Source organism: Ursus arctos, unplaced genomic scaffold (assembly GCF_023065955.2).
Source record: "Ursus arctos isolate Adak ecotype North America unplaced genomic scaffold, UrsArc2.0 scaffold_23, whole genome shotgun sequence".
NCBI lineage: Eukaryota > Metazoa > Chordata > Mammalia > Carnivora > Ursidae > Ursus > Ursus arctos.
This window is the reverse complement of record NW_026622908.1, coordinates 5129712-5148777: the sequence shown is the minus strand read 5'-3', so window position 1 is coordinate 5148777 and position 19066 is coordinate 5129712. Positions and strand designations below refer to the sequence as shown.

Sequence of the window (19066 nt, the reverse complement as noted above, 5' to 3'; positions counted from 1 at the left end):
TGGAGCTTTGGTAAGAGCCATTCACTGTGAATGAATAATATATCACAAAGCCCCGATATTTGCTTAGGAGATAATGAAAAGGGCAAGTTTGGGAGTAAGAGATTCATCATTCCTTCTTTCAACAAATGTTTAGTGAGTGCCTATTATTATGCCAGGCTTTGTTCTAAGCACTGGAAATACCTCAGTAAATAAAAAATTCCTATCCTTGAGTATTCATGTGATTCCCTATTACATATTTACAATATCCCCATGCTGCACCCCCCCAACTTTCACTTGAGTTAACTTCATTGGACTTCTTTTCTTTGTATTCAACAGGTTCCTTCTACAAAAGTAACACAATAACTAGATAATGGAAGGGAACTCCTACAAATCAATGAGAAAATGACTAATAATAATAAATTGAGAAAAGGAATTAAATGACAATTCACTAAAGCAACATAAATTGCCAAGAAATACATGAAAAGTTTTTTTTGCTAGTAATAAAAAAATACAAATAAAATTAAAGTTTTTTCTTTTTCTGCCTATCAGCTTGAAAAAGGTAAAAAGTACTCACCCTATCCAGTGCTGTTGAAGTCATAAAGAAAGTGGGACTCTCAGGCACTGTAGAATATAAATTGATGTAATTTTATTTTTTGTAATTTAGCCATGTTTATCCTAATTGTAAATGCAGGTTCCCCTTGACCTGGCAATTCTATTGCTATGAATTCATCATAAGGAGGTAATCAGGAAATTACACAAAATGTATGTATGCATAAGAATATTCATTATGGTATTTTTATAGTATTTTTATATTTATAGTATTTCCAAAGGCTTAGAAATAATCTCATGGCTCACCCACAGTTAAGCATCATATTTCTATACAATAGAATAATATGCAATTATTGAAAATAATATCATTACTTAGTGAACATGAAAACATGGCCATGACTTTTTTTTTTAAGATTTTATTTATTTATTTATTTATTTATTTATTTATTTATTTTAGAGAGAGAGCAAGAGCTCAGACATGCACAAGCAGGGAGAGGGGCAGAAGGGGAGGGAGAGAGGGAGAGAATCTCAAGCTAACTCCCCACTGAGTATGGAGCTGATATGGGGCTCCATCTCATGACTCTGAGATCATGACCTAGGCCAAAACCAAGAGTCAGATGCTTAACCAACTGAGCCACCCAGGCGCCCCTGCCATAACTTTTTAAGTGTAGTATAAAATAGTTTAGTGTGATCTTATTCGTAAAAACAATTATATATTTATTATACATATATATAATTTTAAGTTAGCTCCATGCCCAGTGTGGAGCCAGTGTGGGGCTTGAAATCACAACCCTGAGCTGAGACCAAGAGTTGGACACTTAACGGACTGAGCCACCCAGGTGCCCCCATTATACATATTTTTGAAGCGAGTGAATATATACATGTATATATAGAAAAGAATAGTCAAAATGTTTATGTACTATATGAAAAATTTTAAATAAGTAGTTACTTAATTATTCAACAACATTTATTAAGCATTTAGTATGTGCTAGGCATTATGCTGAGTGCTAGAGAAACAAAAGAGAACACTCTGTTAATTTAAACCTGTTAATTTAATCCACTAAATTAACTGATTTTTTTAAAATGACAACAACCAGTATTGGTGAATTTAAGGAGGAGGAGACCCTCATATACTATTATTGTGAAGAGCGCCAAATCCTAACCATTAGACCACCATATTGTGCACAGTATAAACTGGTAAAACATTTCTGGAGGGCAACTTAGCACTTTCTATTAAAAGCTTTAGAAAAATCAATTTCATTTGACCCTGCAATTCCATTTTTAGGAATTTATTCTAAAGAAAGGAGTATAGCCTGCTTCTCCCTCTGCTCCCCAATCCGCCTGCTGTCCTCTCTCTGTCTCTCAGACAAATAAATAAAATCTTAAAAAAAAAAAAAAGCAGTGTAAAAATATCTATCAAGCAGCTCATAAATGAGTGGGTCAGTAGGGGGGGAACCTAATATTAAACAGTGGGGACTTGGGCAAATAAAACATCATATGTTCATAATGCAGAATACTAGAAAGTCATATTTAACCTAGAAAATGTTTAACAGGGGAAAAAAGACCAAAATATAAAAGTGATAGGTTTAAAAAGAGTGTCATACTACATTGCTCTGAACTTGAGCAAATCACTTCAAGTGATATGAGTCTGTTACTTCCATCTGCAAAGCTTAGATCTTTAAGGACCCTTTCGATTCATACCCTACCTGAGCCTAGGTATTTATCTTTTCTACTTTATAAAGAAAATAAATCACCATTGGTGCAAAGTAGATGTTAAATTGGCAGATATTTGCAGAGCTGTACTAAAGTCTTTCATCTGGGGATTTACCAAAAGTTCTCAACAGAGAAAATATGTGTTTCGGAAGAAAATCCCCAGTTTTTTTCAGTGGTCTAATCCACCAGCTTAAAAAAATCATATTTAAAAAAAACACATAAAAACCAAGCATCATACTTAGTTTTGAGACCACAGAAAGACATTACTGCCCTCGTGGAGTTCAAAGTCTTGTAGAGGAGACCACTAATGATAATAAAGAGAGATCCTTGAAAAATGTTTTCTCCAGGAAACGGAGAAAAGAATTCCAAAGTAGAAAGAAAAGCATGTACACAAACAACATACTTGACGAAGAGTGTGGCTGACACATACAAACGGACCATTATCTTGTGGCCTTTCTTACAGCCTCGTCCTTCTCCCAGTCACACAACACCCCAAATCTCTGTGGATCCTGAATGAGAGATGTCCAGCGGCACACTGGATCACCTGGAGTCGCAGGCGTCGCCTCCGATGGATTTCGGGTGTATCGGCAGGGCGGGTGAGGAACTGGCGGGAATCTGCAACACACAGGTAATCATCACTGAGAATCCGAAAGGGGCGATTTTGTAGTGGCCATCCCGCAGCTCTTAGCTGCCGCGGGTACTCCTAGCCCGAGATTTCCCGCCAACCTCAACTCCTCCTTCCTCCGAGGCCGCGCCCACTTTGGAGGGGCCGAGAGCTTTAAGGGCGGGGAAGCGTTGGGTGTCTATCGATATCTCTAGGATAGACTGCCCTGCCCTGCGCCGCCTCCGTCAAAATCCCGAAGGCTTCTCTGCAGATCGCCGAACGGTAGTTTCGGCAACCTTTCTGAATCCGCGCCTCGCAGGAGGCCGCAGCCAGACCCGCGCCGGAACCATGGTGCGTTGGATTCTGAGCGCGGGCAGGGTTGGGGCTGAGGTCCGCCCGCGGGGGGATGGCGAGCCGCCCCTCCTGTCATCCTCAGAGCGGCCCGGGGCCATGGGGTGTGGGAGCCTCCGCCAACGGGAGGGTTCCGGTAGTGATTCAGCATCTCCGGCCTGGCCGGGAGAGGGGCGGTGGGTAGTCGCTGCGGCCATTCCTCGGGGTTCGTTTCGTTTTCTGCCGGGCCTCGGCACTACTTCCTCGGTCAGCTTGCCGAGTTCGCCCCTCCAGTTCCTTCAGGGGAGTAGTTCCGAGCGGCCCAGAGTGGCCCCTCGTGCTCTGTGTGGGAGAGCGGAGGAAATAGGGACTGGACTTCGCGGCTTCACTGTACTGCCAGTGCAGACTTGGTTCCAGGGTTTGGGTTCCAGGATAGCGTCCATTTTACTTGTGGGTCCATCTGATTTCAGTCTCCCCTAGAGCTTGATCAGAAAGGGTTCTTTTCAATCACTTCGTCGAGTCACCTAGTTTTATGGATGAATAAACCGCGGCTGAGAGAAGTGGTGATATCACGGTTACCACCTAGGCTCATGGCTTCCAGCCTCATCTGCCATTCCAGCACTCAACTTTCTCACTCTTCCCCCGTCCCCAGATTATTCTCCCAACATTCTGCTAGTAGACTTGTTTTAATATCCTTATTAAAGCAGTAATGGTTCTGATGCTGTAGCTATTTGTGTCAACATGTAACTTCCTGAGAACATTCTTGTGTTTATTCATTCAATTTGAGTGTTTATATGTACAAGGCACTGTTTTAAGTGCAGTAGGGTTCAAAGATAAATCTGCCATGTCCCTAATCACAAAATAGAAAGGGACGTGTAGATAAAGAACTGATAGGAGTATGTGTTGGAATTTTGGGAGAAAAGATGGGGAAGACTTAAAGACGTAGACATTTGAGTTAGTTTAAAGAAAAAGAGTGCTTTTAACTCTTTTTATTAGGGCCCAGTATAAGGGAAGAGCATAAGCAGAGAAGGGAAGCAAAGTTGACACTATGAACTTCGGTAATTGAACCCAAAGGGAGTGCTACAGACAGTGGTAGAATTGAAAGTTGGGAAGTTAGGTCCCATCTAGATCTGTTCCTTCCTTCTAACTCAGGGTAAATTTAGAATTTGTTTGCAACTGAGTAATCTTCTAATGAGGTTGTATTAACAGCATGATAGAAGCAGATGGGAGGACATTTTTTAGTGATAGGGCTTATTAAAAATTGGAATTTGTAATGTTCTTAATAGGGTTTTTTTCTTTTACTTTCAGTTTCGCAACCAGTATGACAATGATGTCACTGTTTGGAGCCCTCAGGTAAAAATGTTTTATACTTTATCTGTGAAGTGGCTTTAGAGGGTCACCTAGCTAGCTCACTGGTAGAGCATGCAACTCTTGATCTTGGGGTGGTGAGTTTGAACCCCACTTTGGGTGTGGAGCCTACTTTAAAAAGAAAGAAAGAAACTCATGAAATTGTTGGCTGTGAGAAAATGGAATATAATCATTTTAGACATTCCTGGAACCTAAATTTATCATTAAAGTAAGTTTCCTAATTAAAAGAAAAATCATTTCAGATTTAACTATATTCACCTGAGATTTGGGAACACTAGATCAATTTTAAATATATAAAAGGGTCTTGTAAGATGACTCTAAGATGTGTTGTTGTTTTCTCTTTAGGGCAGAATTCATCAAATTGAGTATGCAATGGAAGCTGTCAAGCAAGGTTCAGCCACAGTTGGTCTAAAATCAAAAACCCATGCAGTGTTGGTTGCATTGAAGGTGAGTGAGGCAGTAAATAAATCTTCCTCATGTAGAAAATGGGACTAACAAATGTAAGTTTCACTGTGTAAATAATGAAATTATAAATGTGTCTTTGTGTTTTATAATGTCTATATTTAGAGAGCGCAGTCAGAGCTTGCAGCTCATCAGAAAAAAATTCTCCATGTTGACAACCATATTGGTATCTCAATTGCGGGACTTACTGCTGATGCTAGACTGTTATGGTGAGTATGATCATGAAAAACAAAAGAAACATTTTGATTCATCCTGCTAAGATATTTTAGGAAGTTGTCTGGCAGAGTTTCTAAATGCAGATTGTGTACTCCATTTCTTATCCTTTTTTTTTTTTTTTTTTTTTTTTTGCAAAGATTTTACTTACTTATTGCACAAGTAGGCAGAGGGAGAGGGAGAAGCAGGCTTCCGGCAGAGCAGGGAGCCCAATTCGGGGCTTGATCCCAGGACCCCGAGATCATGACCCTAGCCGAAGGCAGAGGTTTAACCAACTGAGCCACCCAGGTGCCCCAGTACTCCATTTCTTGATCCCTGTAATAGTAACTACTAGAATTAACCATGTTAAGATTAAAGCTTTTGAGAAGTCACCAAATAATGTGATACTTGTTAACTCAGGATATATTGTTCGAGACAATGTTATGTCTAAGAAGAGCTTGACATTTTTGTCTGGTTTCTAAGGATCGGGGGAACTACCATTTTTTCTTTAATATGCCAGTATTAATTAGACATATATTTTTTGCGAAGCTCAATGCTGGATACTGCAGGGTACGCAAGGGTGAGTCAGATATGCATCTTGTCTTTTAAGAACTTAAAATTTAGTAGTATATCTGTAATGCGAGGTAGAAAGGAGAGAGTAACAGGTAGATTTCTGTGAGAGTCCAGAGGAGATAATGTCTAGTTGAGAGGCGTTCTATAAATGAAGAGCTGGGGTTTGAAGTCATGCAGAATTGAGTTTCGTTCTCACCTTTACCACTTAGTATGTGAGATGAGACTAGTTGCTTACACCATCAGTTCTTTTAATTTTCTTTTTCAAGGTTATTGTTTAAGAGCCTAACATGTAGAGCATTTAACACAGCGCCTTTCAGGTAATATATGATTGTGTTAGGAGGTCAAAGGTAGTTAGCCAAAACTAATTTCTTAAGCCTGTGATTTAATTAGGGAAGAAAGAATATGAACACTAAGAGCAAATAATAGTGCTACTGTTTTAAGTTTTCAAGTTACCCAGCAAGCTGTCTGCTTTCTTAGGTTGGCGATACAGTGAGAGCATTATTGGTTTCTGAAAGCTTTTGAAAATGTAAAATATGTTGCATGGTCAAACATTTTATTTAACCCAATCTATCCAAAATACTGCCATGTCAACATGTAATCAATATAAAAACTTATTAATGAGATATTTTACATTGTTTTTTGTACTGAGTCTTTGAAATTTCACGTGTGTTTTGCACTTGCGGTACTTCTCAATTCAGACTAGCCACTTCTAAAGTGCTGAATAGTCACATATAACCAGTACCTGCCATGTTGAGCAATGCAGTTTAGCTAGCCTTGGGAAATGGACTTCAAAGTACTGAACAAATAGCGTGGTTCCCCCAGTCAACATTTGATTCTCAGATGTGACATACACACATAAACTGGACAAAGCAACATGGAAGGAAAGATGCATATCCATTTCTTGTTGTTTATCCTCTTGTCTTTAGTAGTTAGGCATGAATTCCCTTTTCTCCAGGGTTACATTTGCTTGACTCTTGTCAGGTTTAACAGCGAGGCTGAGCAGTCTAGTGTCCAGCGTCTCCTCTAGAGTGCTACTTACGGATAGAAGCAGCGTTGGCAAGAACATGTAGCAATGTCCTAGTATAGGTTCTATTTCTTGCAGTTGCTCTCTTGGGGAGGTTTCGGTCAGCTTTCAAGAAAAAAAGCAAGTAGTTACTCTTTTTGCTGGTTCAAAACCTTGAATTAAGACAACCTTGCTGACACTGGGAGGGGTAAGAAAAGAGAGCTTGCTCTTTTTCTCTTGCTCAGCCTTCTCTGTTCTCTAAAGTGCTCAGAGACCAAATTTATCTAGAGCTAAGGAATATTTTAATCTTTTAAAAAAAAAAAACTCATATGGCCCAAGGGTTTGGTATAAAAATGCATCCTTGTGGCATGTCTTTCTGATTCCCTTATATGGATGTAATCCATGTGAAGAAAGCAAAAAGAAATGAAACTACTTTATTTAGATTGAAATAACTGATGTGAAATAACTAATTTTCCTTGTTTCTTTTTTAGTAATTTTATGCGCCAGGAGTGTTTGGATTCCAGATTTGTATTTGACAGACCTCTTCCTGTGTCTCGTCTTGTATCTCTAATTGGAAGCAGTATCCTTTTTTGTTAGCATTTATGGATGTGAACTTAAGAGTTTTGATAAGTATTGATAAGTACTTTTTGTATTGATTGATAAGTATTGATAAGTATTTGATAAGTATTGATTTGATAAGTGTTATGTTAATTATTGGGAATATAATAGATAGCATAGGTAAGATTTTGAAAACTTTAAGGTTAGTTCCTCGTCAATAACAGAATGTTTAAAATTTAGAAGACTTGTGGGACATTTTGCCGTGGAAAAATGTGTTCTAAGTAAGGAATTGGGTTGCTGTTTCGTCAGCCCTTTTCCAGACCTAGAGAAGCCCAATTTGAGGAAAACCATTCAAGTCTCATTTTTAGAGAAGATTTAAAGTTTTTATTGGTGGTTCTAGATGTCCTTCAGAATTCTTGACCCCTTATATCCAAAACAGATGAGGTTCTGTACGTGAGAAGAGATCATTTTGCTAGCACTCATTCTTGGGTTTGGTGGATAGTCCTAACATTTTTTAATACTAGGTCAAAGAAATATTGCTCTTTTATTTTCTTCTTGCTGTGGTGGATTATGCAGCCACTAAAAAAAACAGAGCTCTTTGTTAATTGTGTTTAATTTGAAAATAAAGATAGTACTTTTTCCTTGTTAGAACAGTTTCTTTAACTAGTTTAAGAGACCCAGATACCAACACAGCGATATGGACGGAGACCATATGGTGTTGGACTCCTTATTGCTGGTTATGATGTAAGTTCATAGAATTATTACATTTTAATGATTTTTTAAAAACTGACTAGAAATTACGTTTTGTGTATGTGTGTGTGTGTGTTTTCTATTTGTAGGATATGGGCCCTCACATTTTCCAAACCTGTCCATCTGCCAACTATTTTGACTGTAGAGCCATGTCCATTGGAGCCCGTTCTCAATCAGCTCGTACTTATTTGGAGAGACATATGTCTGGGTTTATGGAGTGTAAGTGATTTTTTTTTTGTCCCCTCCAGTCTTTATATTGTGAATAAATAGTATACTAAATGAAGAAAACTATCAGCCTTACAGAAAGCTTTTTGTTTTGTTTTGTTTTGTTTTATTTTGTTTTGTTTTTAAATAAGCCCATGGAGTGTTTATTATTTCTGTTATACATACTGGTTATTACCTCATTTAGCCATCACAGTGGTTTCAATCATGAGTAGAACTTTGTCAGAACATGGACGGCACTGGAGGAGATAATGCTTAGTGAAATAAGTCAAGCAGAGAAAGACAACTATCATATGATTTCTCTCATCTATGGAACATAAGAACTAGAATGATCAGTAGGGGAAGAAAGGGATAAAGAAAGGGGGGGTAATCAGAAGGGGGAATGAAACATGAGAGACTATGGACTATGAGAAACAAACTGGGGGCTACAGAGGGGAGGGGGGTGGGGGAATGGGATAGACCGGTGATGGGTAGTAAGGAGGGCACATATTGCATGGTGCACTGGGTGTTATACACAACTAATGAATCATCGAGCCTTACATCGAAAACCGGGGATGTACTGTATGGTGACTAACATAATATAATAAAAAATCATTATTAATTAAAAAAAAATAAAAAAAAAAATAAATTTAAAGAAAAAAAAAAAAAAAAAAAAAAAAAGAACTTTGTCAGAATACAAATATGAAAATACAAATGTCCTCGACTTTGAAGAGTCTTGGTTCAGTTGGTCTGAAGTGTGCCCCAGCCAGAGTTGAGAACCATTGTACTGGTTATCACTTGTAAGTTCTGTTACCAACTTTTAGTTTTCTGTGATTCTGTTCTTATTTTTAGCCACACAGACATTTCTGCATTAAGTAGTCTGTAAACAAGTAAAAAATTAATGTAGCTATGGGAAAGAAAGGTAAAATGTTGATGTAAGATGTGATCATAGGACAGGTTTTCAAGTGCTTTGCTTTATGCAAGGGTCTTGGACTTTAACACATGCTTTTTGGACATCTCTTGAGGTGACCATGTGGTGTTTCCCCTTCATTCTATTGTGGTATATTGCATTATATGACTTTTGAATGTTAAACCAGCTTTGCATTCCTAGAATAAATCCTTCTTGCTCATGATTTATAATATAAACTAAATATATATATATATATATATATGTTATATATATATTATATATATATGTTTACGTAAACATAAATGTTGCTGGATGTATTTTGTTGAGGTTTTTTGTGTCTGTATTCATAAGGGTTATTGATCTGTAGTTTTATTTTCTTGTGATATCTTTGTCTAGTTTTGGTATCAGGTTAATACTGGCCACATAGAAAGAGTTGGAGACTTTGTTTATAAAAAGCAAACACCTTCTATAGAATACATTCAGAACAAAACTTTGTGCTGTATCATTTGTGATTCAGGATTCTCATTTAATTTAGCATAAAAAAGGTCAAATTTAGTAACAAAAATGTATTCTCATTAAAATAATAGTGATGTTATTTATTGTTATTAGAAGATTATATGACTAAACATTAAAATTTGGGCTGTTTTTATTGTGATATATTTAGTATGTGACTGAAACCATAATTTCAGACTATAGACCTGACAAATAAGAGCAGCCTAGCATGAAGATGGAATTAAGAAATAACTGTTAATTTATTATATAGGCAATTTGAATGAACTGGTTAAACATGGTCTGCGTGCCTTACGAGAGACACTTCCTGCAGAACAGGACCTAACTACAAAGGTAGATATCATGTTTTTCAATTTGAGATTTTAACATTACAGGTCAGTCATTTATTTCGTAAATATAATAGCAGAGTGTATACTTAACAGTTCTTTAATTTGGGAGATGGTTGCCTTGGTTCATTCTTTCTTTCTCTTTAAGCTGTTCATGAAGTATCTGATTTTGAAATGATTTTCAAACATTTCTTTTTGGAATAAAACAATGAGTCTTAGGTGAAATGTCCTTCGGTTTCTTCAGCAGGTAGGAATATCTTTGTGTGATTAACTCAGTTAACAAATAATATATATTGAGCATCTACTGTGTGTAGGCACTAGACATTGAGAATACAGTAAACACGGTAAACATCTTGGCCTTCGTGGAACATACATCCAAGTCAGGGAGATAGACAATATACCTAAGTAAATTAGATAATATATTAGAAAATGATAAATACTACAGAAAAAATAGGTTAAGAGGAGAAAGAAGGACCATCCGGGTATAGGAAGGAGATGTGGTGAGGGAAATTTAAAATAGGGTGGTCAATGGTGGCCTCACTGAGAAAGTGAAATTTGAGGAAAATATCTAAAGGAGGTGAGTGAGTGAGCAATTCAGATGTCTAGAGCAAGATCATTCTAAGGAATACAAGTATAAGTGCCTTGAGTCCAGAATATTCCTAGTATTTGAGGCAAGGCGGCCAGGAATGTTGGATCAATGATCAAAAGGAAGAGAAGTAATAAAGTCAGATAAGAGAAATCATGTATAAACCATTGCAGGTACTTTGGATTTTACTGAGTGGATTGTTAGAGTTTGAAAAGAAGAATACCATGATTTGATTTAGGTTTCAAAAGAGTTATTCTGGTCGCCATTCTGAAAATAGATTATAGTACGCAGCATGGGTGAAAATAGTTTTGAAACTGTTAGGGTAACACAGATGAGAAATTGTGGTGAAGTAAAAGAACTTTGGGATTGGAGATGAGGATAAGCGGTTCAGTTTTGGGTAGGTTTTAAAATTAGAGCTAAAAACATCTGCTAGTGAATTGGTTGTGAGGGTGTAGAAACAAAAAAAAAAAGTTGTTTTCAAGATTTTGGGCTTGATTAGAGGAAGGAGAGATTTATGGTTTACTGAAGTGGTCAAGACAGTGGAAGGAACAAGTCTTGGGGTAGGAGTTGCGGAGAAAGATCAGGCAGTTAGCTTAGGACTTATAAAACTTGAAATGCTTACTGTCCATTGATGATATAGAATAAGCAAATATTGGGGCACGTGGCTGGCTCAGTCAGTAGAGCATGCAGCTCTTGATCTAGGGGTCATGAGTTCATGCCCCATGTTGGGCATAAAGCTTACTTAAAAAAAAAAAATAAGCAGCTATCAGATGTGTATCTCCTGGAGTTTGGTGGAGAATGGTCTAGCTAGACTTAACAAATTTTGGAGTCTTTATGTAGAAATGGCATTTAGAGATTGGATTGGATGAAACCACTAAAGGAATCAAATAGTTTTACAAGAGGTTTGAGGCCTGGGCAAGGGGCACTCTAACCTTTAGAGATTGGAAGGTAAGTACCGGCAAAAAAGGACTGAAAAAGATGACCAGAAAGGTAGGAGGAAAACTTGGAAAGTGAGACATTCTTGAAAACAAATGAGAAACTATTTCAAGGAGGAGAGGATGATATGTGGAATGAGAATTAACCATTAGATTAGCAATGACGTCACCGGTGACTTGACAATTTCATTGGAATGGCGAGCCCAAAGCCTGAAAGGAATGGAATCAGGAGAGAATGGGCGAAGAGGAATTAGAGGCAGCTCTTTGGAGATTTTCTCTTGCAGGTTCAGAGAAATGGGGTGCTGGCTGGAAGAGAATGTAGTGAGGGTTTTTCATTGTTTTGGTTTTTTAAGATGGGAGAAATTACAGCACGTCTGGTGCATGGTTATAAAAATAATCCAGTGTAAAGGGAAACATTTATGTAGGAGAAATATGAAAAAAACTGCTGGACCAATGTCTTTAAAGAGTATACAGGTGGAAAGGTAGACCTTAGAGAGGAAATGGATCATTCATTCACACTAACAAGAAGAGAGAGATCTAGGGACATAGATACAGGAAACAGATACTGTGGGAGCTTGTGAACGTTCTCTTCTAATTGCTTCTGTTTTCTCAGTGAAATAAGGAGCAAGGAGAATGGAAAATGCTAGAAAGATGTCCAGGAGAAGAGGCAGTTGGATGATCTAGGAACCCATATAGTACAATGCAGGAACCACTGTGGGCCTCCTTGTGGTTAACGATTATTAACTAAAGTGAGATCAAGTCAGCATTTTGTAAATCCATTTTATTATAGTGATTGGGTAATTATTATTTAATATGTATGTGAAGAATTTATATCCTGTGTAATCTTTTAAAAGTAATTTTTCTTATCCTAAAAATAATTTTTTTTCCAAAAAATCAGGAATGTACATTAAATTATTTTTATTTGTTTAAAGTACGCATAGGGGCCCCTGGGTGGCTCAGCTGGTTAAGCATCTGACTCTTGACTTTGGCTTGGCTCAGGTCACGATGAGATCAAGCTTGCATCCAGCTCCACGCTGAGCGTGGGACCTGCTTAAGATTCTCTCTCTCCCTTCCACCCTCCCTCCCCCGCAAAGAATAAATAAAGTACCCATAATGCCATCATTCCAAGATGACTATCTTTTAAAATTTGGGTTTACAGTTACTGTTGACATTTACAATTTGGAAGAGTTTGCTCAAGTATCTGGCTTTCTGATTTTATATTTTTACTGAATCATACAAAATGATTCAGTGAAATCATTGAGAGAGGGCCTGTATATTCTTATGCCTCAAACTTTCACTAAAATTTTAATCTTACAGGAGGCTTTTTTACACTGGTTAGCATTCACTGAGCATTTTAAGAATTTCTCTTTAATTTTAACGTATAGAAAATAGTTCCAAGACCCCACCAAATTCAACATTTTAGAACCCAAAACTTACTCTATTTCCTTGTTAAGAACCATCGTGTCTTAACTTACACAAGGAACAAAGCTGATTATTTCTTTGGAGTTAGGCTTACTTCCCAGCTAAGTTGCTTGCTCCGATAACACTGGTCTGCAGCACATTTCCATTATGAGCCAAGTTACAAATTTCTAGGTGGCATAGACCTTTGGCATTATTGATGATTATCAAAAGTGAATCTTAAATCTGCAAGTTACGAGAATCTGCTAGTTTTCTTCCCGTTTTTGCTATACTTAAGTATTTTTTTACTCTTATTAAGTGCTATATAAACTTATTCTCCTTTTTTCACCCAACATTTAATCAAAAGCATTTTTCCAGGGGCGCCTGGGTGGCTCAGTCGTTAAGCGTCTGCCTTTGGCTCGGGGCATGATCCCAGAGTCCTGGGATCGAGCCCCACATCAGGCTTCTCCGCTGGGAGCCTGCTTCTTCCTCTCCCACTCCCCCTGCCTGTGTTCCCTTTCTCGCTGGCTGTCTCTCTCTCTGTCAAATAAATAAATAAAATCTTTAAAAAAAAAAAAGCATTTTTCCAACATAAATTCTCTTGATTTTTAATTTTTACCCCCCCCCCCCCCAGAATGTTTCCATTGGAATTGTTGGTAAAGACTTGGAGTTTACGATTTATGATGATGATGATGTATCTCCATTCCTGGAAGGTCTTGAGGAAAGACCACAGAGAAAGGCGCAGGTATGTAACTAATCATAACACCAGAGGCTTTAGTTCTATCATTAACTGCTGTTCCTACCACAGGTTTAGTAAACCTACCATTTTTGTCTTTAATTATTGAGGTAGGCTCACAGTTCAAATGGCAGTAGGAAAACTTAGAACTGCATAATTTAAAATACTGTGGGGGCAGTGATCTCCATAAACAGCAAGCGTTGATGATTTGGTTATCTGTTGCTATTTTTTGCAGTTCTGTGGATTGACTATGGCTAAGTCATTCTTTTGCTGGTCTCATTTTAGGGTCTCTTGTAGTCAGTTGAAGCAGTGGGACTGGAACATCCAAGATGGCTTTATTCCCAGTCTTCTTTATTGATACTCTCCAGGTATATCCTAGAGGGACAGCTAGAAGGCTGGGACCTCTGCTAGATGGCTACCACTGTCCATGTAATCTCAGAGCCTCTCTTCACCAGGGTCTCTTTAGCAGGGGAGAAGCTCAGAGCTTGCAAAAGTTCAAAAGCTCAGAAGTGGAAGCTGCCAGACATTCTTAAAGGCTGAGGCTCAGGAGTGGCCCAGCATCAGTTTTGCTCATTCTGTTGGTTGAAAGGAAATCATAAGGCCGGCCAACAGTCTATAGGAGTGGGGACTGAGAGAAAATTCATCAGGGACCCTTTGGAAACTAAGTTGGCCCTTCACAAATACGGAGAAAAGGATCAGAAAGTGTTGGGAAGTCTCAGATTAAATACTGGTCTTTTTTGTTGGGTATTTAGAATACACAGATGCTGTTTATAGATACTTAGTTGATAGCTGTGTAATTGAAAATAAAGTGTCCTGGAGAGAAATATTTTCTACAGTGTGAATTTTTTTTTCAACTTGGAGAGGATATTGTTGGTACTATTTAGAGGAGTAGGATTTGCATTATTTAAACTGTTGGTAAGAACCAGCACTGTTGGGAAGAATGCCGTGAGTTCCACACAGCTGATTTGTTTGATCATGTTTTGTCTGTGTTTATTAGTGCTAAAGAGGATAAGAATGTCGGAAGTGTACTGATTATATTCTAAGGCTAGTAGTGATAATAAAAAGGAGGTTTATTCGTGAACGAGACAAAGTATGATAAAATGCTGGAATTGTTCGATGATGCTTAGGTTTTCAGACCTATAAAATTATGTCTGTTTAAAAAAACACCTTTGTTCAGAAATTTTAACAGGACAATGAACTAAAATTGAGTATCCAGAATACCTCCTAACCCCTTTTTCTTGTAAATTCTTTTATAATATTTGTGATAAGAAGTATATATTGGTCAAGTGATTTTTTTTTTAATCTGTTTTCTTTTTTCTTCCCCTTACAGCCTGCTCAACCAGCTGATGAACCTGCAGAAAAGGCGGATGAACCGATGGAACATTAAGTTACAAACCAGTCTGTATGTGTATTATCAGATCTGTAGGAATGCAGGAGCACATACTGATGACCATAATCTATACTTTGAACCAAAAGATGCGTGGTGGTATTGCGGCTTGTTTAGGAATCAGTCCAGGCTTCTTGTTCCCAAGCAGCTTGTCAGAAACCATATAATGGCGTGAATTTTTCTTTGAGAGGGTCTATAAAATTTTCTAGAAAGCATAGTTATCTGTACTAATGTTTTTATATGAAGAACATACTGTCTTTGTGCTTGTAAAAACAACTGTGAAATAAAATTGTTTCACCTGCCTGTGTATTGGGGTTTTGTTTGTTTTTTAAATAGCTTCAACTATAAATAGTAATGAGATTACAATTGGTCATTTGCCATGTTTGGCAAATTAATTTGCCTTATGTTTAGTGATGCGGGAAAATAGTACCTCTTATCTATCACAGCCTTATACCACTTCCCTATGTGTGGACTGGCTACATGAGAATCCATGGAGATTTAGTTGAGAATACAAGTTGCAGGGTTCTACCCTGGAGATCTTATTAAAACCTAAGAAACCACCACTTCCCAGCGACCATGGTAGCAAGGTTTTTAACAAATGAATGGTTTTTCTTTACAACCAGCAGATGGCAGTAGTGATAGCTCTGGTCTCAGTGTAGGGAACTTTTGCAAAAATGACAAAAGGGAAATTTTAATCCCAAACTATCATTTCCTCTTATGCCCAGCTCCACTCCGGCGTCATCTTTAGACTGCTTTCCATTATTTTTGTGAGTGATGTATGCAGATATTGCAGAACAATTTTTATCTTAGGCCATGCAAAATGAAATTTGAGGAAATCTGATTTACAAAACAAAACACTCCAAAATTTTGCTGCTAAGAAACCTTGAGGAGTTTTTTATTTCCTGAGATTCCTATTTTTCTAGAGAGGAGCAGTTGATTTATAGGTAGGGAACTTGGACTTTAGATCTAATTACTAATTAATTACAGTTTGAATTATTGTGAAGGTTAAATGGGAGAATTTATGTGAAAACACCTTGTACACTCTAAAAATCATAAAATGTTATTTTTTTTCCACATTGCCCAAAAATTTATTTTTATTTTTTTAAAATATTTTATTTTGGGGGCACCTGGGTGGTTCAGTCGATTAACTGTCTGTCTGCCTTCAGCTCAGGTAGTGGTCCCAGTGTCCTGGGATTGAGACCCACGTGGTGCTCCCCGCTCAGCTGGGAGCCTGCTTCTCCCTCTCTCTGCCTGCCACTCTCCCTGCTTGTGTTTTCTCTCTTTCTCTCTGTTAAATAAATAAAATCTTTTTAAAAAAATAATTTTAAAAATATTTTATTTTTAAGTAATCTCTACACCCAACATGGGGCTCGAACCTACAACCCCAATACCAAGAGTCACTTTCTCCACTGACTGAGTCAGACAGGTGCCCCACAGATTGCCCAAAACTTTGAAAGTTTAGTAGATTTAAATCTCTGACTTCTTGAAGGTAAAGTGCTAACAGAAACTCTGGCAACCTTGTTGAGAGAAAGACCTGATAAAATACAGGAATGTGTGAGGTGTTGGGTCTCTGTTCTGGAAGTAGCCTCAGGAGTCTGCCATTTGAGCTTGGGATGAGGCCACAAGGACCATGTGGCCATTTGACCTACCACAGAATTGCATTGAGCATGTGCAACTTCCACACACAAAGTGAATGAGAGGGAGTTGTCCCACCTGCCTTCAGACTCAATGGCTATTATAGTCTGGAGGAGGGAACATAAGTGGTAAATTTCATAATCTGCTCTTTAAAGTTTCAGGCAGGTCTTTCTTCCCTGCCTATCATTGTGTGAGCCTCTGTCTTGTTGGGTGATTCTGTTGTTTAAAGATAATGTGTAACATTTTGTATCTGTACCTTAAGTGTAAACCAATTATTTGGTACTCATCTGGGAAAAAAGTGTCATCTGTATTGTACTTCGGAGACAGTTTTAGTAATCTTTTTTTATTTTTATTTTTTAAGATTTTATTTATTTGAAACAGGGCATGAGGGGAGAGGGCAGAGGGAGAGGAAAAAGCAAGCCCCGCTGAGCGTGGGGCCTGATGCAGGGCTCGGTCCCAAGACCCCAGAGATCATGATCTGAGCCAAAAGCAGATGCCTAAGTGACTGAGCCACCCAGGTGCCCCTTAGTAATCTTTCTAATATGTGTGTTAGTCTTACACACTGATCTTCGAACTTCAAATCGTTTCCACCCCAATAAGATTCGATCAACTCCACTGTCTGTACAGAGTTCATTGTGATGCGTTTCCATTGTTGTTTTGTCTAATGTGTTATATTTATTGTTTAATCTGTGTTAAATAATTTTAAACAATAAAATTCCTAATAATATCCTCTCAAAAAACCTATCACTGATATAAAAATGATATTCAATTCACCTGGAATTTATTAGGCAGCTATAGTAGCAGCTTTGAAGATCTCATATGGTTAAAAAATAAGAGGCAGTAAAGTAGGTGACGATTCAAGTTCTAATACCAGCTTTCTCAGTGTTTGACCATTTGATTTGAAGACAAGTTCCTTTTCTCTAGGCCTTGATTTCCTAGACATCTAAATTTTTATGATTCTTAGTATATGACAAGATTTTTGCTCTCAAATTTAAAAAGGATTCAATCTTTAAAAAAGGGAGATGGGGCACCTGGGTGGCTCCATCAGTTAAGCATCTGTCTTTGGCTCTGGTCATGATCTTTATTTTTTAATTTTTTAAAAGATTTTATTTAATTATTTGACAGAGAGAGAGGAAACACAAGCAGGGGGAGTGGGAGAGGGGAGAAGCAGGCTTCCCGCCGAGCAGGGAGCCTGATGCGGGGCTCGATCCCAGGACTCTGGGATCATGACCTGAGCCGAAGGCAGACGCTTAACCAACTGAGCCACCCAGACGCCCCTAAATAAAATCTTTAAGAAAAAAAAAAGGCATTCAAAATGAGGGGTGCCTAGGTGGCTCAGTCGGACTCTTGGTTTCGGCTCAGATCATGATCTCAGGGTCATGAGTTTGAATTCCAAGTGGGGCTCCCCGCTCAGCGGAGAGTCTGCTTCAGATCCTCTTCCTCTGCCCCTCCCGTGCTCTTCTCACGAGTTCGCTCTCTCTCTCTCAAATTAAAAAAAAAAAAAAGCATTCAGAATGATACAATTACATACTGAATAAAAACAAGACCCATGGGGCGCCTGGCTGGCACAGTCCTTAAGCGTTTGCCTTCGGCTCAGGGCATGATCCCAGCATTCTGGGATCGAGTCCCACATCAGGCTCCTCCGCTAGGAGCCTGCTTCTTCCTCTCCCACTCCCCCTGCTTGTGTTCCCTCTCTCGCTGGCTGTCTCTCTCTGTCAAATAAATAAAATCTTGGGCGCCTGGGTAACGCAGTCGTTAAAGCGTCTGCCTTCGGCTCAGGGCGTGATCCTGGCGTTCTGGGATCGAGTCCCACATCAGGCTCCTCCGCTGTGAGCCTGCTTCTTCCTCTCCCACTCCCCCTGCTTGTGTTCCCTCTCTCGCTGGCTGTCTCTCTGTCACATAAATAAATAAAATCTTTAAAATAAATAAATAAATAAATAAATAAATAAATAAAATCTTAAAAAAAAAAAAAGACCCAAAACAAGGTGTATAAGTCATGAAGAAATCGGCTATATAAGGTTTTGATATCTATTGAACAAGATTTGTATTTAAGAATATACAACAATGTGGGGCACCTGGGTGGCTCAGTTGGTTAAGCATCTGCCTTCCACTCAAATCATGGTCTCAGGGTCCTGGGATCAAGACCCCCATCGGACTCCCTGCTCAGTGGGGAGCCTGCTTCTCCTCCCTCTGCCTCTCCTCCTGCTTGTGCACTCTCTCTCTCTGTCAAATAAATAAGATCTTAAAAAAAAAAGAATATAAAACAATGCATATACACCGCCAATGACATTTTAAGCGCAGACCTAAAATGAAGTTTTATAAAACACATTATGTTTTCTTGTCTTCTTTTCATATTTAATA

The 19066-nt window shown here is 38.3% G+C and overlaps 1 protein-coding gene and 1 long non-coding RNA gene across 3 annotated transcripts in view; one reads left to right on the top strand and one right to left on the bottom strand.

Moving 5' to 3' along the window:
- Positions 1–2769, bottom strand: part of LOC130544674 (uncharacterized) — a 104910-nt gene extending 102141 nt beyond the window's left edge. Inside the window, exons 1-2 of the long non-coding RNA XR_008961139.1 lie at positions 2680–2769; positions 554–600 (exon numbers count right to left, since the gene is read on the bottom strand). This is a non-coding gene — a long non-coding RNA (uncharacterized LOC130544674). The remainder of the gene's footprint in view (positions 1–553; positions 601–2679) is intronic.
- A 342-nt stretch (positions 2770–3111) lies between these two features.
- PSMA1 (proteasome 20S subunit alpha 1) lies at positions 3112–15377 on the top strand. 2 transcript variants are annotated; one of them, XM_026486805.4, is made up of 10 exons: positions 3112–3196; positions 4484–4528; positions 4889–4990; positions 5111–5214; positions 7265–7353; positions 8005–8075; positions 8171–8300; positions 9956–10035; positions 13582–13692; positions 15014–15377. In XM_026486805.4, exons 1-10 carry the CDS (start codon positions 3194–3196, stop codon positions 15068–15070), a joined length of 792 nt encoding a protein of 263 aa, XP_026342590.1. In that variant the 5' UTR covers positions 3112–3193; the 3' UTR covers positions 15071–15377. The 2 variants fall into 2 exon arrangements, with proteins under 2 accessions (XP_026342590.1, XP_057173527.1); XM_057317544.1 differs by lacking the exon at positions 3112–3196 and adding an exon at positions 3380–3401.
- Positions 15378–19066: the final 3689 nt, after the last annotated feature.